This window comes from Periophthalmus magnuspinnatus, chromosome 14 (assembly GCF_009829125.3).
Source record: "Periophthalmus magnuspinnatus isolate fPerMag1 chromosome 14, fPerMag1.2.pri, whole genome shotgun sequence".
NCBI classification, from domain to species: Eukaryota; Metazoa; Chordata; class Actinopteri; order Gobiiformes; family Gobiidae; genus Periophthalmus; species Periophthalmus magnuspinnatus.
The window spans coordinates 6,758,307-6,781,656 of record NC_047139.1 but is presented as its reverse complement, the minus strand read 5'-3'; the positions used below and the strand labels follow the sequence as shown (position 1 = coordinate 6,781,656).

General features: G+C 39.6%; 1 protein-coding gene across 1 annotated transcript in view; it reads right to left on the bottom strand.

Moving 5' to 3' along the window:
- LOC117381905 (rho GTPase-activating protein 26-like) overlaps positions 1-23,350 on the bottom strand; it is a 161,695-nt gene that overhangs the window by 15,740 nt on the left and 122,605 nt on the right. The window contains exons 18-20 of the mRNA XM_033978956.2: positions 22,054-22,213; positions 17,560-17,689; positions 16,816-16,999 (exon numbers count right to left, since the gene is read on the bottom strand). Coding sequence (XP_033834847.1) covers positions 16,816-16,999; positions 17,560-17,689; positions 22,054-22,213 — 474 coding nt within the window. The remainder of the gene's footprint in view (positions 1-16,815; positions 17,000-17,559; positions 17,690-22,053; positions 22,214-23,350) is intronic.

The window sequence follows — 23,350 nt, the reverse complement described above, 5'->3', positions numbered from 1 at the left end:
AGCAGTAAGACTCTGTCCGAAGCTCCGCCCACAAGCCTCCGTCACCCGCGCTCCTAAACGATAATTCTCCATGAATATGCAAAAACATGATACGAAACTGTGCACAGCAACTTGACAAACATGAAGTGATGTGCAATAGTTTCATTAGTGAGACGCACGCAGATTGGGTTGATGGCGCTCTGAAGGGGGAGGGACTTAACACGGAGAGCAAAGAGTGAAAGTGAAACTACGTTGTTTTACATCCTAAAAATAACCCACAATAGACGAAATCTGCGAAGTATCAGCTTTATTTTTTACAATTATTCTATGTTTTTTGCTGTAAAACCCCTCACCACACACTTTATACACTTTTCTCACACAGGCATTAACAAAAAAAAACAAAAAACAAAACGTGCAGAAGGTAAGAAGGTACTTTTCTCTCAACCGGATGTAACAAAAGTTTGATTTTCCGGCTCGTTCTGCGGTTGTGACGCTTCCGTCGATCAGATTTAAATAAACACCACGACGTTCTGTTTTTCCTGATGTTTTTCAGCGAGAGCCGACCCAGATTGACAATACGTAGGACTCATTTCAGAGCGACACGTCAGTCTGGAGTGAGTCAGGTCAGTGGGCACAAGGAGGAGAAACAGGGTTAGATCAGAGCACAGACTTTAAATATAAACATAAACTTGCACTAAACTCTAAATACAAGCGTGTCAGTGAGAAAATAAAGCAAGTATAACATCTCAGAAAGCTGATTTTGCTGAATACGTCCCTTTTAAATAAAGTTTGAATGACATATTTATTTGTTATGAGAAAATTTGTACTATTTGCTGTATCGTCCAGCTCTGTTCCATTTACTGTAAAGGTCTGGCTGTATTGCAATAATAATAATAATAATATATGTATGTAATATACCAGCACAGACTGTTCTTTTCCTTGGCACTTTTGTCCCTCTTTATTAAAGCACTAAGTAAGTTGAAGAAGTAAAATTATTATGATGATGTTAATGTGGAATGGTCAGCCTTGGCAGTTCAAAGCTCTGCGCCCGGCAATTACCGTTCCATTGTGAAGCCAAATTGTGCTATTTAGGCTAATAGAGCCGCCATTATTGAGCGAGCGTTACTGCAGATTACTTCATGAGAGACTGACGGGCGGAGATGAGAATCGAGGCGTATTAACCGATCGCTGCAAACGTGCTCGAGTTAAAGCTCAAACGTGACGGCGCCGCGGCTCAGTGGCTCAGAGAAGGTCCCGGGTCGACTGGGTCTTTTTGTGTGGAGTTTGGATGTTCTCCTCTGGACTCTCCGGTTCCCCCTTCAGACCAAAACATGTACTACAGGTCAAACCCTCCAGCTGAGGTACTCCTGACCGAGCCCATCAACAAGCTCCTGGACACGCCCCATCAGCGCTGAGGATGGGTCAAATGCAGTGGACACATTGCCCTATGTTTAGGACAATAAAGTGTATCTTGACTGCACTGTGTAACTTTTCTTGTCTCCATGGAGATGTTCCACAGCAGTGTCACATTAAACACATTGAACAGATCTGTCTCCATTTACGCAGGTGATGCCACGTTACAAGTCAGATCTGTGGAGAGGTGAGCCCACTCGCAGTAAGAAGACATGTTTTTAACAATAACAACATTTGTAAGTTTAATGCCATACTGTGGAACATTTTAGGCAAAACATCTCCGTAGAGCTGAGCAGATAGCAACTCGTCAACCTTTACGACGACGACGACGAAGAAGACGACGACGAAGACGAAGAAGACGAAGAAGAAGACGAAGAAGGTGAAGAAGAAGAAGAAAGAAGAAGAAAGTGGTGAAGAAGAAGGTGAAGGTGAAGAAGAAGGTGAAGGTGAAGAAGGTGAAGGTGAAGAAGAAGAAGGTGAAGGTGAAGAAGAAGAAGAAGAAAAGGAATAAGAAGAATAAGAAGAGGAAGAATAAAAAGAGGAATAAGAATAAGAAGAAAAGGAATAAGAAGAATAAGAATAAGAAGAGGAAGAATAAAAAGAGGAAGAATAAAAAGAGGAATAAGAATAAGAAGAAAAGGAATAAGAAGAATAAGAATAAGAAGAGGAAGAATAAAAAGAGGAATAAGAATAAGAAGAAAAGGAATAAGAAGAATAAGAAGAGGAAGAATAAAAAGAGGAATAAGAATAAGAAGAAAAGGAATAAGAAGAATAAGAATAAGAAGAGGAAGAATAGGAAGAAGGGGAATAAGAATAAGAAGAAAAGGAATAAGAAGAGTAAGAATAAGAAGAATGATAATAACATATTTTACTTATAGGTCCCTGCTCAAACCTTTAACAGAAAAAGGAGTGTTCACTGAGCCATTAGAAGGGCTGGTGTTTTTTTTTTTTTCTGGTCCAAGATCCAAATTCTCATTTCCAAACATAGCAGCTGCGTCATGTTCAATTTGAGTGACATGCCCATTTTGCAGAAGGGGCTGAAAGAAAGTTCATTACTGTTGATTTAAGCTGACAATTAGTCGTGACGATACTATTCAGCGTCTCCGTCTCTATATACATCCAACACAATCGCATCATAGCCCCACAGCTTGTGCCGTCGCTTGTGAAACATCGCTCTGTACTCACACAAATCGTACACTTTAATGATCGTCCACATTCTTTCCCCATCATTAAAACGGCGACACTTGGTTGGTCTTTCATCTGCGTTGTTGCACAAATCAGTTCATTCATAAACAGTTTGCTAGCGAGGCAGGCCTGGTTTCTGTGATTGAAGTGCACAAAGGTTGCCATGGAGACTAGCAGCTATTTTTTCGGCGGTGGGTTTTTTTGGATCGAGTATAAGGTCACTGGAAAACATAGGGTACATTCATTCATGTGTCTACTTCTGCGAGGATTTGCTGGGGATGTTAGCAATTATTTTTAGCCCGTGTGAGGATAATTGGACAGTTAATGAACTAAGGGATCATATAGTGAACGGGGAAATCTGATGTTTTTTGGGTTTTTTTCGGCAGGTAAAATGTCTTTAGTCAAATTCATAATAAAAAATCCTCCATTAGTTAAAAGCGTATATGCTAATGTGATCCAAAAACTACAAAACTGAAGAAAAAAAACATAAAAAAAACCCAAAAATATACAAAAGAATCACTCAAAATAGAGTTTGGACACAGCATCAACAAATGACTGTACTTCAACAGCTGTTATATGAAATACCCAGGGTTGGAAGCTACTCACTAATACATGCTCAGAATACTTATACTTTGAGTATATGTATTCCTGTACAGTTACTCTTTGCTCCAAAATTTGTTATTGTGGCAGGTTTTCTCTTGTGCTGAGTGCATGTGCAGTGTAAATACATAACAAACAGCAGAACAGAAAAGTGTATAAAGTGTGTGGTGAGGGGTTTTACAGCAAAAAACATGTAGAATAATTGTAAAAAATAAAGCTGATACTTCGCAGATTTCGCTTATTGAGGGTTATTTTTAGAACGTAAACCCCGCGATAAATGAGGGGCCACTTTATACAAAATACTTTACCGCGATTGGACAATACAACTGATCAAGTTACAAAATACATTGTAAAGCAGATATAGCCAGTAGTAAATATATTTTCAAAGATATCTGTTTAATCCCTCATTCGTTCAGGTCTGATCCATCACAAAAGTAAAATATAAAATCGACGTTTCGCTGCTCATCCAAGACGCTTCTTCAGTTCTGGTCAGATTTCTACTGCCTTATATCTGTCTGAAAGGAGGAGCTAACGACACTGAAACTCAAAACACAGATTGTTTACAGTTTCTGTTTGGGGGCCTCAGACAACATCTATCCTCCATCTATAACTCCATCCTCAGACCCAAAGCAAAACAAAGAGAACAAAAGGGCTAGCCAGGATGATAATAGGTGTGAAATCACTCATTAGGGGCTTGAATGACTGTGTTAAGTACGACTCAGGCACAAAAAAACTGTAAACAATAGGTGTTTTTAGACAGTTTCAGACAGATATAAGGCAGTGTCCAGCAGAAATCTGACATTTGTCTTTTGCTACATTTTCATTTCTTGTCCAGCCCAGTGACCAAACCCATGAAGCACTAAAACCATCGTAACACTGATAATTATTTATGTAAATCCGTATAGTGAAGCACGCCTGTCTTTTTGCTCGTACGTTGTAATAAACATAACTACAACCAGCTGCGTGTTTTACTTATTTATTGAACAGTGAGCTTGAGCGATTGTGTCTCCCCACTCCATTTGTCACTTAGTGCTTTTCACACAGCCCTCTCAGTGGCTTTTTCCACTTCGATTTTTCTTTCAATCTCCCATATCCACCTGGAGACGCTCTTCTATCCTTCTGCACTGCTCAATAAAGCAACGGCAGACGCGAGAGAGGTGATTTCAGCTGTCAATCAAACTATAGGCTTTGTAGATACGTGGGGGAAAATGCGTTTCTTCCTTCAGACGCATATGGACTCGAAATGTGAAGATGCAGCGAGGAATTGGTTCAAAGCGATGTTAAACAGTTTTGAATTTAATAGATACGTTTAAAGACAAAAGGATAAACTTCATTTCATCTGTTAAACGCGCCACATTAGGGTCGTCCAAAGTATCGAAGATCAAATGCTAATCGATGCTAAACCTAATACAGAAACTAGATACTCGTTCAAGCAAGTATTGACACTAAAAAGTCACATTCACAGGACAGAAATGAACCTTTTCTGACTAGTTTTAGAATTATCTTGAGCTTATCAGAACAAATATGAGTCACGTAGACAAGTAAACGCCCATGGACCACAATGGAACGTCCCTGGACACTGAGGGATTACACAGATATAAGAAAGTACAGTTGTCCCTCGCTGTAACGCTGTTCGCTTTTTGTATGAATGTACATCGTGTTCTTTGTCCTGATTGGCTGTTGGACTGTAGACCATTGTCCATCAGTCTCCTCCGTGCCGTGTCTCCTGTACAGTACAGAATGTGTTCAGACAAATTTACATAAACGTTGGATCGCAGTGTGACTCTGAAGTGCTGTACGTTTGCAATTTGTTTTCTCCCCGACAAAACCCACAATGTCGATGAAACGTTCTGCACCGACAAAGACGCCTACGAAGGTTTTTTGAACTTTGAGAGAGTTTAAACAAGAGAGAAATGTGAGAAAATGTTAACGCCTGTGTGAGAAAAGTGTATAAAGTGTGTGGTGAGGGGTTTAAAAAAATAAAAATAAGCTGATACTTCGCGGATTTTGCCTATTGCGGGTTATTTTTAGAACATAACCCCCGCGATAAACGAGGGACCACTGTATTTACGATTTAATGTTAAAAATCACATTCTATCGTCTAAATAAAGAGTGTTTTTATTTTCATCGTGGTATCAGATACAGTATTGAGTATCAAGTCTATTCTTTAGTATCAAAATCAAGCTTGAAATTTTAGTATCGTGACACTACACAAAAAAAAAAACGAACATACATGCCATTTTTTCTTTTTTTTTTTGGTTCTGTTTTTGTTTTAAAGTCATTTTAGGTTCAAACCAATTGGATTAAGACGCTGGAAACCCAAATTAAAGACTTATGTGACGCTCATTTTTTATGTATTTATTATTATTATTATTATTATTATTATTATTATTATTATTATTATTTATTTTATTTTTTTATTATATATTTTTTTCATAATTAGGAATAAATCGGCAATTTTTTTATAAAGAAACACATTTGATTTGAACACGTCTACCTCGTATTAGGGGCCACAGATACGTAATTGTAGCAAAATAAGAAATAACACACACTTTACCTTTATGTGAGTGAACAGAGACATATTTTAACACAATATTTACTCACTTTGGCAAGACAATACTATGAATGCATATTGTTTCAGTATTTCATAACACATTAAACATTCATAATTTGTCACGACTAGAAAACCCATGGATATGTACATTTATGTATTTGTGTTTTATGTAGTGTTCTGTTCATGACCAGAGCTGTTTTTTTTTTAAAGAAATTGTACTTTTCTAACAGCCCTTTACTCCTACTTGTCTGATACTTTTACTGACATAACAGTACTCTTACTTGAGTAAAAGTTTTGGTTACTACGAGTCTACGAGTGTCAAAATCTTTACGTTTATGCTTTGAACATGTGTATTTCTTGCAGCGCTCCTTCAGATATGATTTAGTTTGGTTAATTTTTGTGTCTGTCCTTTGAAAATACCAGACTTTGTGGCATTATTTCATGTTTTGTCCTTCCAATTACATTAACTTTCAATTATAAATCAGATATTACATCCCGACAGTCGCTCTCACGCGCGTAGTCCTCTTCTCAAATACCTCTACTTTACACTTCTACTTGAGTAAGACTATTTAGCTTTTACTTGAGTACATTTTTCATCTACTCTACCCAGCTCTGATCGCTACATCCTCATGATTACAATATACGTGTCCCCTGTCTGCTAATATACGAACACAAGCCTCCCCCACACCGCAGAGGACTTCATTTAACCCGTCTCGTCCTGACAGTCCATCAATTTAACGCATAACAACACACCCACACTGGCTCAGCAACAACATGAAAAATGCATGTGCACCGAATGACTCAGGAAAAGACGAATTCACAACCCGAAGCCGTCGCTCCCCCTCCGCGTGTGCGCACAATCTACAAACCGGAAGATGGTTTACGGCCCCGAGAGCAGCCACCAGAGGACGGAAAGTGTCTCTGCTACTTAAAGGTCGATCTCCGTTAAAAATGCCAGGACCTGCAGGACTCGAACGCACCACGGAGCAGAGCGAGGGCAAACACGGAGGCGGAAAGAAGCGATTCGTACGTTTAAGTGGACTAGGATTTGCAAGGTTGTGTTCGGGGATTCAGTTTTGTAAAATGTGAGTAATGTTGACGGGTCTGGTATAGCACAAATGTAATGTTCCAAAGTGTGGCGTTAAATTTGAGTATATTATCCGTAAAAAAAGAGGCACAAATACGTATTTTTCCATTTGGTGAAAGCAGCGTAACCTAAACTAAAACCGTGCACAGTTGTCCCTCACTATATCGTGGTTCATGTTTCACGGTCTCGCTGTTTCGACGATTTTTTTAGCGCAACTTTACATGTTTTTTTAAACCGTGCGTTGTGCTCTGCGTCCTGATTGGCTGTTGGACTGTAGACCATTGTCCATCAGTCTCCTCCGTGCCGTGTCTCCTGTACAGTACAGAATGTGTTCAGACAAATTTACATAAACGTTGGATCGCAGTGTGACTCTGAAGTGCTGTACGTTTGCAATTTGTTTTCTCCCCGACAAAACCCACAATGTCGATGAAACGTTCTGCACCGACAAAGACGCCTACGAAGGTTTTTTGAACTTTGAGAGAGTTTAAACGAGAGAGAAATGTGAGAAAATGTTAACGCCTGTGTGAGAAAAGTGTATAAAGTGTGTGGTGAGGGGTTTTACAGACAAAAAAACATAAATAAAGCTGATTACTTCGCGGATTTTGGCTATTGCGGGTTATTTTTAGAACGTAAACGAGGGAACACTGTATATTATCCGTAAAAAAGAGGCCCAAATACCTATTCTTCCATTTTGAGGGGAGTTTTGTTAAAAATGAGAATCCCTTTGAACAGAAATGAACAGAAATGGTGGATTAAAGTGTAACCTACGCTCTGTTTACAACACTATACTCAAACTGTGTACTCAAACCATTCAAAGGCACCTAGCACTCGTGAACACAACATTATTAGTAGTATTAGTTCGTCCCTTATCGGCGGCGATGTACTTACATTGAGCAATTCAAACCAGGGTTGTACACAGTGTCCATATTTTTTTTGTTTAGCCAAAATTTAAAACGCCATGGTGTATATTTTGTACACAGAGGGACATCGGTGCGGTTGCCATGTCCTTCATCGCTTTATCGCATGCCATAAATAAATCTGATGCTTTTCTGTCACCTCTGATATTTTTTTTTCCACTGTTTCTTCCTTGTAAGCAGCCATATTTGTTTTGGTAATGGTGGACCATGTGTTATGACCCGGGTGGACCAAACGAGGACACGTGAATCAAACGGGTTACGTAAGTTAAATAGTTTTTATTTTTACGGTCGATTTAATTTACTTCAAAACGCCAAAACCACTCCCGTCTCGTGCCCAAACACAAAGTAACAATAGAAAGGTGGAGCGGATGAGCGTGCCAAAAAGTGTGCTGGTTAATTTGAGCACCATTATTTTTATTTTTTTTTTGCTTTTAGGTTAGTGTCGGCACTGGCCCTGTAGAGTTTGGTCCAGTTTAGTTCGGTCCACTTTTCTTTTGTTACTTTGTTTTTGGCCTTGGAGCAGGTTTTGGCATTTTAAAGTAAATTAAAATGAACTTAAAATAAAAACTATTTACCGTTTTTTCCTGACTATGCGTCGCACCAACCAAAAAATGCATAATGAAGAAAAAACAACAACATATAAGTCGCTCTGGATTATAAATCGCATTTTTTGGGGGAAATTTATTTTACAAAATCCAAGACCAAGAACACACACTTTATCTTTAAATTTAAGTAATAATAATAATAAACTAGAGAACAACAGGCTGAATATCAGTACATCACGCTAACGTAACACATTTATATTTATTCAGCGACATGAAGCACAGACAGAACTGAACATGTGTCTGGTTTGTTAACGTAAGATATTAACAGTTAATTAGATAAATAAAGCAGAAAAAACAAGCAACAAGTTTACTCTGGATCTCACTACAAATCAATAAATCCATTGAATTCTTCATCGTCGGTGTCGCTTCTGAACAACTTCATCAACTCCAGAGGAAGATGAAGCGCGTCATCGGACTTGGCAGAATACAATTTTCTTTTAGGTCTTTCTCAGATGTCTTTTAAATTACCGTAATGTTGAATAATTTCACATATAAGTCGCATCTGAGTATAAGTCGCGCCCCTGGTACAAACTATGAAAAAAGTGCAACTTATAGCCAGAAAAAACTGCAACTTTTTTAACCCGTTTGACTCTCGTGTCCACTTTAATATCATAACAAATCCGTATAAGACAATGGGTCAAAGAGGCGCCAGCACGTAACACAATGCATGCCCCTGATTGGCTGATCCACCTGTCAATCACGCCCATTTAAACGAGTAGATTCACCTCTGACCAGAACCACATCTTCATTAAGTATTAAAGAAGTGTGTTTCAAGGTTCCTAGACAAAAGTACTGACCAGTATCTGCAAAAGTTTTCCATAAATACCAGAAATGATAAATTATAATGTGTTTTTTCCATCAGTTTCACTCTGTATCTCTCCACAAAAGTCAGACATTTGCGTTCACGTCACAGCGCACAATTAGGTTTACCGCCTCTAAAAGCAGTAATTATGACGACCTCTCGCTGAAAAATGAGTCGGCGTCCTCCTCTGCCAACTGTTTCATTTATAACATTTATCACAAACGCACCCGTCGCTCTTTTGTGATAACGCTGAGCTGTTTCGACACGCCGGTATAACAAAGACTTAAAAATGTGCGCGGCGGAGAGGAGACGGAGAGAGCGGACTTCCGAAAAGACGGCTCGAAGTTGAGTCATGATTTTGCCGGTTCTTGTGTAACGCACCTGAAGTGTCAGTGGAGGATGGTGCGATGAAAGAGAAGAGGAAATCTGATCATAACAAAATAGCTAAGCGCATGTGACCCGAGCGCCGCTGAGCCGGAGCGCTAAGCTTTTCAAATATTTCCTCGACAGGTTACATTAGGAGGGTTTCTTCAGTCCCACCGCGGATGGGAATGTTCAAACGTAATCCGATTTCACAGCTCTTCACCTTCTTCTAATCTCCAGTCGAAGAACTCTACACTTTACGACTTGTTTTCCAATAGTGTGAACAGGTTTTTGGACCAAACTATTACATAACTAAGACGTCTTACTTAGCGACGCAGCCATTTTAGAGTCGTTCTGTTGGATATATCGCGTAAAAATGGGGTATTACGCATATTTTTCTTTTTTTCTTAGCTTACTAACATGTTATAACGTTATTCCCGCATCAAAAAACATGCCTGAAAAGTTTTTAGACGTCATATTCGAGCTCTCGTTAAGGTCAGCAGTAAGATTTTGTCCGAAGCTCCGCCCACAAGCCTCCGTCACCCGCGCTCCCAGACGACGTTGGTTTCGGTGAATATAGCATTTTCCAAACAATAAAACAACATAAACATGGTGATCTAAATATGTTGTGTTAGCAGTTAATACCCCATAAAAGTAAAATACCTCCTCTTTAATACCCCATAAAAGTAAAATACCTCCTCTTTAATACCCCATAAAAGTCAAATACCTCCTCTTTAATACCCCATAAAAGTCAAATACCTCCTCTTTAATACCCCATAAAAGTCAAATACCTCCTCTTTAATACCCCATAAAAGTCAAATACCTCCTCTTTAATACCCCATAAAAGTCAAATACCTCCTCTTTAATACCCCATAAAAGTCAAATACCTCCTCTTTAATACCCCATAAAAGTCAAATACCTCCTCTTTAATACCCCATAAAAGTCAAATACCTCCTCTTTAATACCCCATAAAAGTCAAATACCTCCTCTTTAATACCCCATAAAAGTCAAATACCTCCTCTTTAATACCCCATAAAAGTCAAATACCTCCTCTTTAATACCCCATAAAAGTCAAATACCTCCTCTTTAATACCCCATAAAAGTCAAATACTTCCTCTTTAATACCCCATAAAAGTCAAATACCTCCTCTTTAATACCCCATAAAAGTCAAATACCTCCTCTTTAATACCCCATAAAAGTCAAATACCTCCTCTTTAATACCCCATAAAAGTCAAATACTTCCTCTTTAATACCCCATAAAAGTCAAATACTTCCTCTTTAATACCCCATAAAAGTCAAATACCTCCTCTTTAATACCCCATAAAAGTCAAATACTTCCTCTTTAATACCCCATAAAAGTCAAATACCTCCTCTTTAATACCCCATAAAAGTCAAATACTTCCTCTTTAATACCCCATAAAAGTCAAATACCTCCTCTTTAATACCCCATAAAAGTCAAATACCTCCTCTTTAATACCCCATAAAAGTCAAATACTTCCTCTTTAATACCCCATAAAAGTCAAATACCTCCTCTTTAATACCCCATAAAAGTCAAATACCTCCTCTTTAATACCCCCAGAAGTAAAATACTCCCTCTTTAATATCCTATAGAAGTAAAATACCTGCTCTTTAACACCAAACTGAAGTAAATACCTCCTCTTTAATACCCCATAAAAGTAAAATACCTCCTTTAATACCCCAAAGAAGTAAATACCTCCTCTTTAATACCCCGTAAAAGTCAAATACCTCCTCTTTAACACCAAACTGAAGTAAAATACCTCCTCTTTAATACCCAATAAAAGTAAAATACCTCCTTTAATACCCCAAAGAAGTAAATACCTCCTCTTTAATACCCCGTAAAAGTAAAATACCTCCTCTTTAACACCAAACTGAAGAAAAATACCTCCTCTTTAATACCCAATAAAAGTAAAATACCCTCTTTAATACCCCATAGAACTAAAATACCCCCTCTTTAATACCCCATAGAAGTAAAATACCCTCTTTAATACCCCATAGAAGTAAAATACCCCCTCTTTAAAAGAATATGGGGCAAAACATTTTAGATTGGCTTATACGTGTAAATTCTGCTCAGCAAGATTTTGTTCAATATTTAAAATAATCCGTGCTTTTTACGGATTGCTCGAGTATTCTGATAGGGACTATGGTGATGTTATGGCCTTGCCTGGAATGTCCCACGGTAAGGCATTAATCCTATCCATTTTGCCTTCACTGGATTGCAACTTTGTTTGTTTTTTATTGCTGGAAATACCTCAGATGTATACTTACAGTGTGTGGGTATTTGACCTGTGACGCCTGGTGGAGTTGCCTGCTCGTCTCCATGGAAAACGGGAACTTTTACGCCATAATGTGGGACATTCCAAGCATAGCAACGACATCTGAGACGAGCAGATGGCAGCCGCTCCATCAGAAAAGTTTAAGCGAATCAATCCTGGGCTACTTTGGTATAGAAAGGTGACGGACATGAATAAACCAGATATTTTATTTTACGAAGATAAGATTATAAATATATATTATAGGAAAACTGTAAGAAACTACAGATTACACGACGATGACAGTTACTAATTTGGTCAGTCGCCTCCAGGTTTGACATAAACGGCCCGGGTTTGACGTAAGAATTATGGGAGTGTGATTGATGAGAATGGGCCCAAAGGTATTTCTCCACGTTAAAAAAACAAACAAGGCGTCTTTCTTAGAACTGAAGCATCAAATCTGAAAATAACCCCAGGTAGAAGGGGAGACGCCACCAAAGACAGTTAACCTTTGACCCCTGGGCCTCGTCAGCAGCTCAACAATGGCACGGGAAAACACATCCAAGAAACTCCTGACAGAAAACACGAGGGCTTCATTATGGCATTTACACTTTGTTGCTCGTAGCGATTTTAGTTTCGATGCAGGACTAAGTAATATTATTGTAAGTATCGAGCCGTTTATCAGGTGAAGTTTCAGATGAGTTTTTATTTAAATGCACTGAAACATTATCTCCAGCTTGAATAGATCTAAAAATCAAATATATGTGATGCAAAACTAAAATATAAACAACGTATTTCCAACTACAAAACGCTACTTTAGTTTAGTTTGCGTGTTTTACAATAGTTAGTTGACAGTAGTGAGCGTTGATCATTTTGTTGCCACGATCAGTATCAATACATAAATACACTGCCAGGCCAAAAAAAAAAAGTCGCCACCTCAAAAAAAAGGTCACACACTCTAATATCTCGTTGTTTCTCCTTTAGCTTTGATTATGTCACACATTCGCTGTGGCATTGTTTCGTCACAAGATTTATTTCCATCCAGTGTTGCGTTAATTTTCCACCCAGATGTCACATTGATGCTGGTCGAGTCTGACGCTGCTCAAAGCTTCTCCAGCTCATCCCAAAGATTCTCAATGGGGTTAAGGTCTGGACTCTGTGGTGGACGATCCATGTGTGAAAATGATGTATCTGTCTCTCTCTTTCTGCTTTTCCCTCTCTGCTTCGCTTTCTCTCTCTGCCGCCCTCTCTCTCCCTCTCTGCTTCTATTTCTCTCTCTCTGTCTCCCCCTCTCTCGCTCCCTCTCTCTCTGTGCATCTCTCACTTTGTCTCTCTCTGCTTCCCCCTCTCTCTGCTTCTATTTCTCTCTCTCCCTCCCTCTTTCTCTCTCTTTCTCTCTGTGCATCTCTCTCTGCCTGTTTCTCCCTCTCTCTCTGCTTTCTCTCTTTCCCTCTCCCTGTCTCTCTGCTTCTCTTTCTCTCTCCCCTCTCCCTCTCAGCCTCCCTTTCTCTCTCTTCTTCTTCTCTCTCTCTCTCTGTGCATCTCTCTCTGTCTGTTTCTCTCTTTCTCTCTCTGCTTTCTCTCTTTCCCTCCCCCTCTCTCTGGCTCTCTGCTTTTCTTTCTCTCTCTTCTTCTCTCTCTCTGTGCATCTCTCTCTGCCTGTTTCTCCCTCTCTCTGCTTTCTCTCTCTTTCCCTCTCCCCTCTCTGCTTCTCTTTCTCTCTCCCCTCTCTGCCTCCCTTTCTCTCTCTTCTTCTCCCTCTCTCTGTCTCTCTCTTTCTCTCTCTGTCTCTCTCTCTGTCTCTCTCTCTCCCTCTCAACCTCCCTTTCTCTCTCTTCTTCTCCCTCTCTCTCTCTGTCTCATGCTCCTGTCTCTCTCTTTCACACTTTGATCCCGTTGAATCCTGTCATTCTCATCTTTGAATCTGTCCGTGTCATCAGGGAAGAACAAATCCACTGATGTAATAACCTGGTCATTCAGTATATTCAGGTGTCAGCTGACCTCATTCTGCTGAACCTCGACCGGACCAACTGCAGCAACACCAACATATTTGCTTAGTTAAATCCAGGTGGAGACTTTTTTTTTTGGCCACACAGTGTAGCTTTTTTTTCTACTATTTTACAAATGTGGGACAAATTAAAAAGTGGGTATCAAGTAAAATCAACTTTTTGGAGCTTTCTACCATGTTATAATATTCTCTCATCAAAAACATGAAGTGGTTTCTGTCCTCCTGCATGTTTGAGTATTTCAGCAATTTCTCCCAGGCTCTATTCGAACCGTCCTTGCGGTTAACTGCGATTTTAGTACGAAAATATACAAAAGAATGATACAAAACTACACAGTACAACTTCACGGACCTGACGCGATGTGTAGTAGTTTGATTGGTGGGATGACTGTGTTGTGATAGCGCTCTGAAGTGGGAGTGACTTAGCACGGAGAGCAAAACGAGGGGGGTCTCAAAGCGTCAAAAGCAAAAATGAAACTTAGAAACATGCTAATACATTGTTTTGGGGCGGATACTGTTGTCCATCGCTATATCACGGTTCACCTTTCGCGTTTTTTTGTGTGCGATTTGACGATTTGTACGATCAGCCAAATTTACATAAACGTCGGATCGCAGTGTGACTCTGAAGTGCTGTACGTTTGCAATTTGTTTCCTCCCCGACAAAACCCACAACGTCGATGAAACGTTCCGCACCGACAAAGGCGCCTACGAAGGTTTTTTTGAACTTTGAGAGAGTTTAAACGAGAGAGAAATGTGAGAAAATGTTAACGCCTGTGTGAGAAAAGTGTATAAAGTGTGTGGTGAGGGGGTTTTACAGCCAAAAACATAACAGAATAACGTAAAAAATAAAGCTGACACTTCGCGGGTTATTTTTAGAACGTAACCCCCGCGATAGACAAAGAACCACTGTATAGGATTTTCAAAACAATAAAAAGTATTGCGGCGATCTGAATATGTTATGAGTTAGCAGTTAATACCGAGCAGAAGTAAAACACGGCTCTTTAAAGTCATACGATCTTATCCACGCTCTTCCCGAATACTCAATACTACTCGGTCTTTACACACATTCTATAAGAAGTACACAGTCGGTCTCTACGTTGTTACAATACACAAATAAACAATATATTTTTTGCAGAGGAACTTTAAGTATCTGCAGAAGAACAGACCACACGTAGACGGATTCTTGATTTCAGCTGTGAGTCATTGGAGACTCGCACTTGACAGTTCAGTCGGTTCACAAATACTCTTCGTCTTTTCGCTATTTTCACTGGCGTGTTTTCATTACAGCGCTCCGCAGAGGGGCTGAAATAAAGACGCAGACGGGCTTTTTTTTTTTATTGGAACAAAACGCTAAACACGTCATCAAATGGAAAGAGTGAGATATTTTTGCCAAATTAAATTATACTTATTTTGGATGCACGTACTGTACTTCGCAAACGACGATGTTTAAGCTAATTCGATATTCTGTAGGGCATATGTGGCGGACAGCTTTGCGTATAAGGTTCCACAGTGTGCCGTTAAACTTATGTAGCTCCGTACAGTTATAGGTCAGATCTGCGGATAGGCAAGCCCGCTCACAGTCAATTCTTTCTTTTTTCCAAGGTATTTTGCTCTAAAACTTAAGAAACGCGACGTGAACAAGTTTAACGTCAAGTAAAGCATCTGCAACTTTAACCTAACTTTTCTTTTACGTGTTTTATGTGTTATTTTTTCCCCTATTCCTGTTAATCATCTCAAATTGTTGTTCTTTAAACTCGTTGCCAGTGTCACTTGGAAAATGTGCGGCAGTATTTGTTGGCGTCTGTTGAAGCAGGGAGAAATAAAGCTTGGGTTTCTTGGAGACAGGTGCCCCAGCGTGTTATTCCACATCGATTTCCATGTCCATTTATGTCGTTATATGTCGCTGTAAGGCTATACTATTTTTCTAATGGAACCGTGGTCAATTTGCGGGATTTAACGCAGGCAACCCACCGAATGAGTCCACTTTGGAGTCGGAAAATTGTTAGATTTGCTTTACAGTTGTCGCGATTCACCTTTTTTAGTTCAATTTTGTGGCTTTTTTTAACAGCGTATGAATATGCAGTGTGACTCTGAAGTGCTGTATGTTTGCACGTTTTCTCCCCGACAAAACCCGCAATGTCGATGAAAAGTTCCGCACCGACAAAGGCGCCTACGAAGGTTTGAAATGCGAGAAAACGAACGTAACCCCCGCGATAAATGAGGGACCGCTGTACTTAAAAATACTGACGCATCAAGTGTTTCTGGCGGCATGTGGATCAGCTGCATTTAGAGACAAATTTATTCATATTTTTGTCCTTGTGCCAAACTTTCTTGCAATGCCTGATCTCGTCTGATCTTGTACGCTAAGCACGGCTGGTTCTTGGAAAACCACTGGGACTGCAAGGTGCGTAGGAAAGTGCCAATTTGTACACAAAGGAATCCAAAAGTGCTTTTCAGGATAAGAAAGACATTAAAATCACAACACAACAAATCAAAGCATAAACAGTCATCATAAAATTGACTTTAAAAGAGAAAAGTGTGTCGTATGCACAGCTAAACAGAACCGTTTTGAGCCTGGATTTAAACATTGTCAAAGTAGAGGCCTGTCTCTTATATTCAAGAAGACTTTTCTATGTTTTAGCTGCACAAAATTAAAACTCTGACTCCTCAAGTTTAGTCCTGACTCTGGGCACCAGCAGGAGTCCGGGCCCTGAAGTCCTTAAAAGTGTGAGATGGTTCATTTGGCACTAACATGTCATGAGATGTACTTTGCACTTTTTGTACTTGTACTAATGCTTAACTGTTGTTGTTGTTTTCTTACGCAACACACTTCACCCACCTTGTTTAGTGAATGATGAATGTGAGGTGTGAGTGAATCATAAATGGGGCTATTATAGGGATAAATGGTGCAGATAGGAGACCTCTCTTCTATCTAACCCGGGGCAGCTGCGGAGCCAAGCGTCGCGAACCGTGGATCTTACGGCGTCGTCCGCAGCGATCCCCGACCCGTGTTTACACAGTGTTGCAGTACTCACAGTGAGCAGGGCCTGTTGTGCTTGCCCTCCTGCTCTCCATCTGTGCTGGTCAGGCTGTTCCTCGGGGTCCGGCCCTGGCTGCTGCCGCTGCTGCTGCTACTGCTGCTGTTACAGTTGGCTGTGTTGGCCGCGTTGGACTGGAGCTCCGCCACGGGAGCGCTCGCCACACTGTTCCTCTTCTCACCTACGAGAAACGCAACACTCTCAACGTCGTCAGCCAGAAACCAGCGCTACATTTTTGACAGAGCACTCAAATCTAAGCCTGTTCTGTCACCGGAGCCAACGCTGCGATCCACTTGTCTTGTTAATGTCTATGACCTTTCTCTCGCCAAACACGGATATAATGTGTCATACGGACAACTCAGACTTGTTTTATGGTTTATATATAAATACAAAATTATGCTGAGTATTAAAATGCATTTGACAGGTCAGACTACTCATCACAGACTCACATATTTGCAGGATAAGTAGGCACATAAGTACACTACAGTATTTCTGCATGTTCGATGGAATTTGTGCATAAAGCTCGATCAAACGGCAAAACTTCAAATGAAACTAGAACAATAAAGTCCAGAGAAATGGGCGTAAACGGAGGACAGATAAAACCTTCATATATTGTAACACAGCCTGAAGTTTTTATTTTATTTATTTTTAAGTGTAAATCTCAATTATGATCCGCCTGTTTAAACTAGTGCTATAAATGCACAATGTGTCGCTTCTCAGAGTGCAGTTTGAATCCCTCACTCTTTTGGGAGTGCGTTGGCGTGTGGAACAGCGTGAGCGGCCTCTCACAGCACGACGGCGTCCTGTTCACCGCACTTCCTCTTCGGGACGGTTGAGAGTTAGACGCTCCCACTGGCGCCTCCCTGAAAATCTGAAACAAAAAGGACACGGGGTATAATACGTATGCTTAAAGATTAAAGTTAATACAGTTGTGGTTGGTGATCTTTAATGTTATGTATGTAACGTTATGTAACTTTTCTTTTGTCTGGGGGGTTTGTCACCTGCTTTTCTCCATGGAGATTTAATTCCTCTAACTGAATATTTCATCGTACGGTAAAAGCCAAGAGTAAAATCTGTCAACTCGACAAAAAAGTTGACAGATTTGATGACACTTGGACACTGAAGGGAGGAGCCAACTACACCGAAACTGGACACAGCTTTTGTTTTACAGCTTCAAATGAGTTAAGTTAACGCTATCATCAGACCCAAAGCAAACAAAGGACACAAAGAGAACAATAGAGCGAGCCAGGATGCCAATAAGTGAGCTCAGTATAGCTCGATAGACCTTGCCTACAAACAGAAACTGGAGAGAACAGCTATTTCTACCTCCAGTGTAGTTAGCTCCTCCCTTCTGACAGATAAAAAGCAGTGTCCATTAGTAAACTGACCAAAACTGAAGAGGTGACTTGGATGAGCAGCGAAACGTCTTCACTCCTACAGGTTTTTTTGCGCCGTTGACAGATTTTAGTTTTGTCTTTTACTATGAAACAGACCTGGACAACTGAGGAAATGCACAGAAATTACATAGTGCGGCAATAAACGTAACTATGTCGCATATTTTCAGGCAAAGCAATAAAATCTCCATTGAGACAAGTAGGTGGAGAAGGTAGGACCGGACCCTCCATCTGAAAAGTTACATAGTGCGGCATTAAATCTACTGTATTTTTTGTGTTATTTGATGTTTAAAACTTCATCTGACTCCATCTGAAGAGTGTTCTCTTTAGTACCAGAATGAGATCGTATTGGTTCAAGAAATGTAGCTACATCGATTTGCCCCATTTCTATAAGTTATATATATTTGCTACAAGACAGAGTTGTTTGTAAAAAATGCTATTTATTTTAGTGATTTTTTAAGTGATGAAATCTGTAGCTCTATTGTTCCCGTTCAGTTCTACAGCCTCATTGTTTTAAAGCAAAGACTTGTTTTCCAGTCGTTTTCCCCCTGCGAGCCATTATACTGACATTCCGACGTTTTTCCACAAATTACTTCCTAGCCTTTGTTCCGTACTCGACCAAAATAAGATTCTCGTCATCGTCTTTTTATTCATATATCTGTCAGTGCCTCCTCTTAGCTCATTTTGCAGCGAATCATTTGAAAAAGCAGTGCTGTTTTATTCATTTTCAAGTTAAAGACGAGGTATTAACATAGACTTTATACATATATGGACGTAGCTAACCTGCAAACAGGAAGTGACCGTGGGCGCGCTTCTGGCTCCATTTCACTTTACATTGGAAAACTGTGACCTCTTTCTCTGTAACTGCTGCTGTCAGACTCGTCATTTTGGTCTTAAATTGTTCATATTAACCCGCTCTACATGATCCTGGTGTTTTTATTTCGCTATTGTGTCTTTAACTCAAGATATGAACATTAATAACACCGACAAAGTCATCTACGAAGGTTTGAACTTTGAGTTTAAACAAGAGACAAATGTGAGAAAATGTTAACGCCTGTGTGAGAAAAGTGTATAAAGTGTGTGGTGAGGGGGTTTTACAGCTGCAAAACATAGAGAATAATTGTACTGTGCTACGATTTAATGTTAAAAGTTTTGAAAAGTATTGAAATCATTTGAAATTTTGAAGTCCGCATTGCACATTCTGCGTTTGGACAATCTGATAATCAATTTGTCTCACTGTTAGTTGTTAGTTAAAGCAGCCCCAGAAAGTGACAAAAGAAATGAGCTTCCTGTCACCGTAATGAGCTGTTAAAATGAGCAAAAACGATGCCGAGAGGTTTTTAAAGTTAATTAGGTTTTAAGAAATTCTGTCATGTTTTCAGACGCCCTGTGTAGTTGATTATAAGGTGTTGGAAAAGAAAGGTTTGAGAGTTACACATGCAAATTAGTTTAGTGGAAGTAACTAAAATATGAACACATAATGACAGAAAAAAGCAGCAGAATCCATAGACGCAAGACAAAAGCAATGGAACAATGTCATTACAACAGTGAACAACATTGTCCACGATTAGCAACGGCTGATAGAACGACTCAACGGCTGATAAGAAGGGCAAAAATTAGCATTAGCACTAATATTTTGCAGCTATAATTGCTAATAAAAGTTGTTAGCATGTATATCACCACACTTTTGGTAGATAAACATGATAAACATCTAATTTACGCTGAAAAATGAACAAAAAAGCTAAGTATTGACCCGTGATTGGCCATGCTGCTTAGAGATCCAAAATGTCTTATCACTATTGCATGTAAATAAAGTGCAAATCAATCAAAATGACACTTTTGAGTTGGCACAATGATCAAATTGCAAAGGATGCAGTTATTCAGACAACAGAATATGCTCTGCAAACTACAAAACAGTCTTTTTACTGACAAAATTGTGTTGTAGCTGTAGTTTAGACGTCCACAAATGCATTCTGAATTATTTTAGCAGTTCATATTTTAGTGTTTTCTCCAGTGTTAATGCTCCTGGAGGTATTTGCAATGTGCAGTGTGAAGAAATATTTAGAAGATTTATTGCAAATGTAATCGCAAAACAAAAAGTGAGTCAATTTTTTCCTTTTTTTTTCCAAAATTGTGAAGCGCTGGTGTGAAATATGTCTGTTCAAAACGACAGCGGAGGGTTCTGGGGAGGTAAACTGACAATAAAGAAACGTGCAAGTGAAACAAAACAACTCCAGGTGTTTTTGCATCTCCAGCAGAAGTCTCACATTACATATTATTAGCTGCATCCTGAAGAAACAGATTTGTGACTTTTTAATTAAGCGTCGTAAGACATAAGTAATCAAAATAAAGGCTTTTTAAACTTAACCCGTCGCAAAGTCTTTGTCTGCTGTTTTTTGGGGGTTTTGTCTGGTTATTTTCCATCTTAAGTAGATTATTTTGCAATACAAGAATTCTCTCACAATCTCCAAAGATCACCTGACCGGTTCTACTTTTTATTTATTTATTTATTTGGTCGGGACAGACATGACACAACACGAAGGTAAACAAACCAGATTATAGCTAAAGGCAAATGATCATCTGTCCCAAAATATTTAAAATTATTATTCAATTTTAAGATGAAAACTATTTTTAATCAGGGGGAGTACAAAAATATTGAAATATCGATATATCGTATAGTTTAATTTAATGATACAGGTTTTTTTTTGTAGAACTACAATTGTGTGGCTTGTTTAGAGGAAAGAAACTTGTTTAAGCAGAACATTTGCCATTTGTTTCACTGTTTTGATGATTAAAACAGGTGTATTTCTGATTATCTTTGCACAGACAGTGATTTAACAAAAACTTTTAGTCTCACAGTTGTGTTTTAGTCGATATGTTGTGATCCTTCAGAGACGTTAAACTGCACATGTCCCTGTGTAAATGTAAATGTGGAGCTCGTATAAACTGTGGATGAATGATATTTTGACCAATAAAACAGTTTGATGTGTTCTCACGCTTACATCCGCAACAGGACGCATTAAATATCTGATAAGAGCTTGTTAAAGTAGATTTTCAGAAATATACAGTAAAAGTACAGTTTAAGGTAATACGGGCCAGCTCACGTGGAAGCTTGAGGGCCGAGAAAAATTGGTCTGAGGGCCGCATTTGGCCTGGGGACCACAGTTTGGGCATGCCTGTTCTAGTTAGTCACATGCTCTACACAAAATGCACTCGCTTATGTTCATTCATCTTCAGTAAACACAAGATAAATCCACCATTAATGTTTATTTTTGTGAAAATGGGGTCACGAAAGCCTAGATTTTTCACTGAATCGTATTGTATCGAATCGAAAAAGTATCCTATTGAGATATGTATCGTATCGGCCCAATCTTAATGACACCCAGCCTTATTTTTAATACATCCATGAAGCTCTCCACACCTTTTTTTTTTATCAGGGTTGGGTTATTCGTTCCACTCTAAATCACACATTGCAAGAGTCCAGCCCTTGTCGTAAACATATGCATACACACAGGTGTTATTTGCTGCGATTTTCCACCCAGAATCCTCGGCGTGCGCATGATGCCCCGCTCCCTAACAGCAGCCTGCTTTGACTGTTTCCATGGGGACAGCTTTAAGCCGAGTGGCGTGCCAAAGAGCTGCTCAGAAGTGAAGGCAGAGGAGCGATGAAGTAGTGTATATATAAGACACGTGCATTCGAGAGACAGGGAGAAGCTTGTTACGACGGAAAAGTAGGAGCGCTCGAGATCAATCGTGCGAATATCAATGGTTTATACGCAGCCGGGGGATTTGCCCGTGCGGCTTGAATGCAGAAATGTCACATGTTGAAGCGGGGTCGTACCTTCTCGTGGTGCTCGATGAGGATTTCCACGACGATGTTTTGGAATTTGATGTCCATAATGGCCGCCACAGTCTCCTCCTGGGGTCGCAGGAGAGTGGGACCGAAGACCACGCCCAGGTTCGCCACGGTCATGAGGTTGTGCTGGTGATGACTGGCGACGCTAGGAGGAAATACAGTTTATTATAGTTAATTTGGATACAACAGATTTACTTCACAACTTTACGTAGACTCTGTACGCACTTGATTTGCAGTTGGTGCGAAAATAACCAAAAACTCAAGCTAAATGTGTTAATAAAGGTTCGTCGTACTTGTTTTTTGTTCGCTATTATACGCCAAATTACCCCTAAAGATCTAACTATGTAACTTTTTCGGTCCATGCCCTGCTCGTCTCCATGGAGATGTTATTGCTTTGCTTCGTCTAGTGTTAATCGTACCTATCTCCATCACTAAAAAATACACGAAAATTGGGTTTTAAGGTGAAATATGTAACTTTTCTGATGAGAAGAGAGGGTCTGCCACCTGCTCGTCTCCATGGAGATGTTACGGCAGAACAAACTTTTTCTTATTAAAGCCACGGCGAGCCTTAGACGGACTACAGTTAGATACCGATACAACGTAAACCATTATTAATTTGTTATTCCACAGAGTTCATCAAAATTATACTTTTACAATGGTAATTAATCTAGTTTTAGTTATTTAGCACAAATATAATTCAGAAATCCTTTGGTGAGCTACTTGGAAAGGGCTGGAGAGCTACAGGTTGGAGACCCCTGATCTAGAATGTTCCGTAGTGTAGAATTAATCCCATCAATCTTCATGGAGACAAGGTCAGATGTATGTAGTGGTCGATTTAGAGTAAAATGCATGTTATCCCAGGTATTTTCTGTGCAATAAAACCAACTGTAATTGAATAAAAGCAGGATTTATAAGTACTGTGGAACATTCCAGGCAAAGCAGAAACATCTAAATGGAGACAGGCAGCGTACCAGATGCCCTACCAGAAAAGTTACAGTGTTTAAAGTTACCCAGACAAATACAGATACATGTAAACGCAATGTACACACTTTTCCAATTACACAGTAGAAATTGAACAATAGGGCTAGTCAGGATGATAATAGGTGTGAAATCACTCATTAGGGGCTTGAATGACTGTGTTAAGTTGGACTCAGGCACAGTGCACGCTTAGGTTAGCACAACAGACCTAACCTACAAACAGAAACTGTAAACAATATGTGTTTTTAGTTTTTGTGTAGCTGGAGATACACCGCCTGAATTTAACTAAGCAAATGTGTACGAG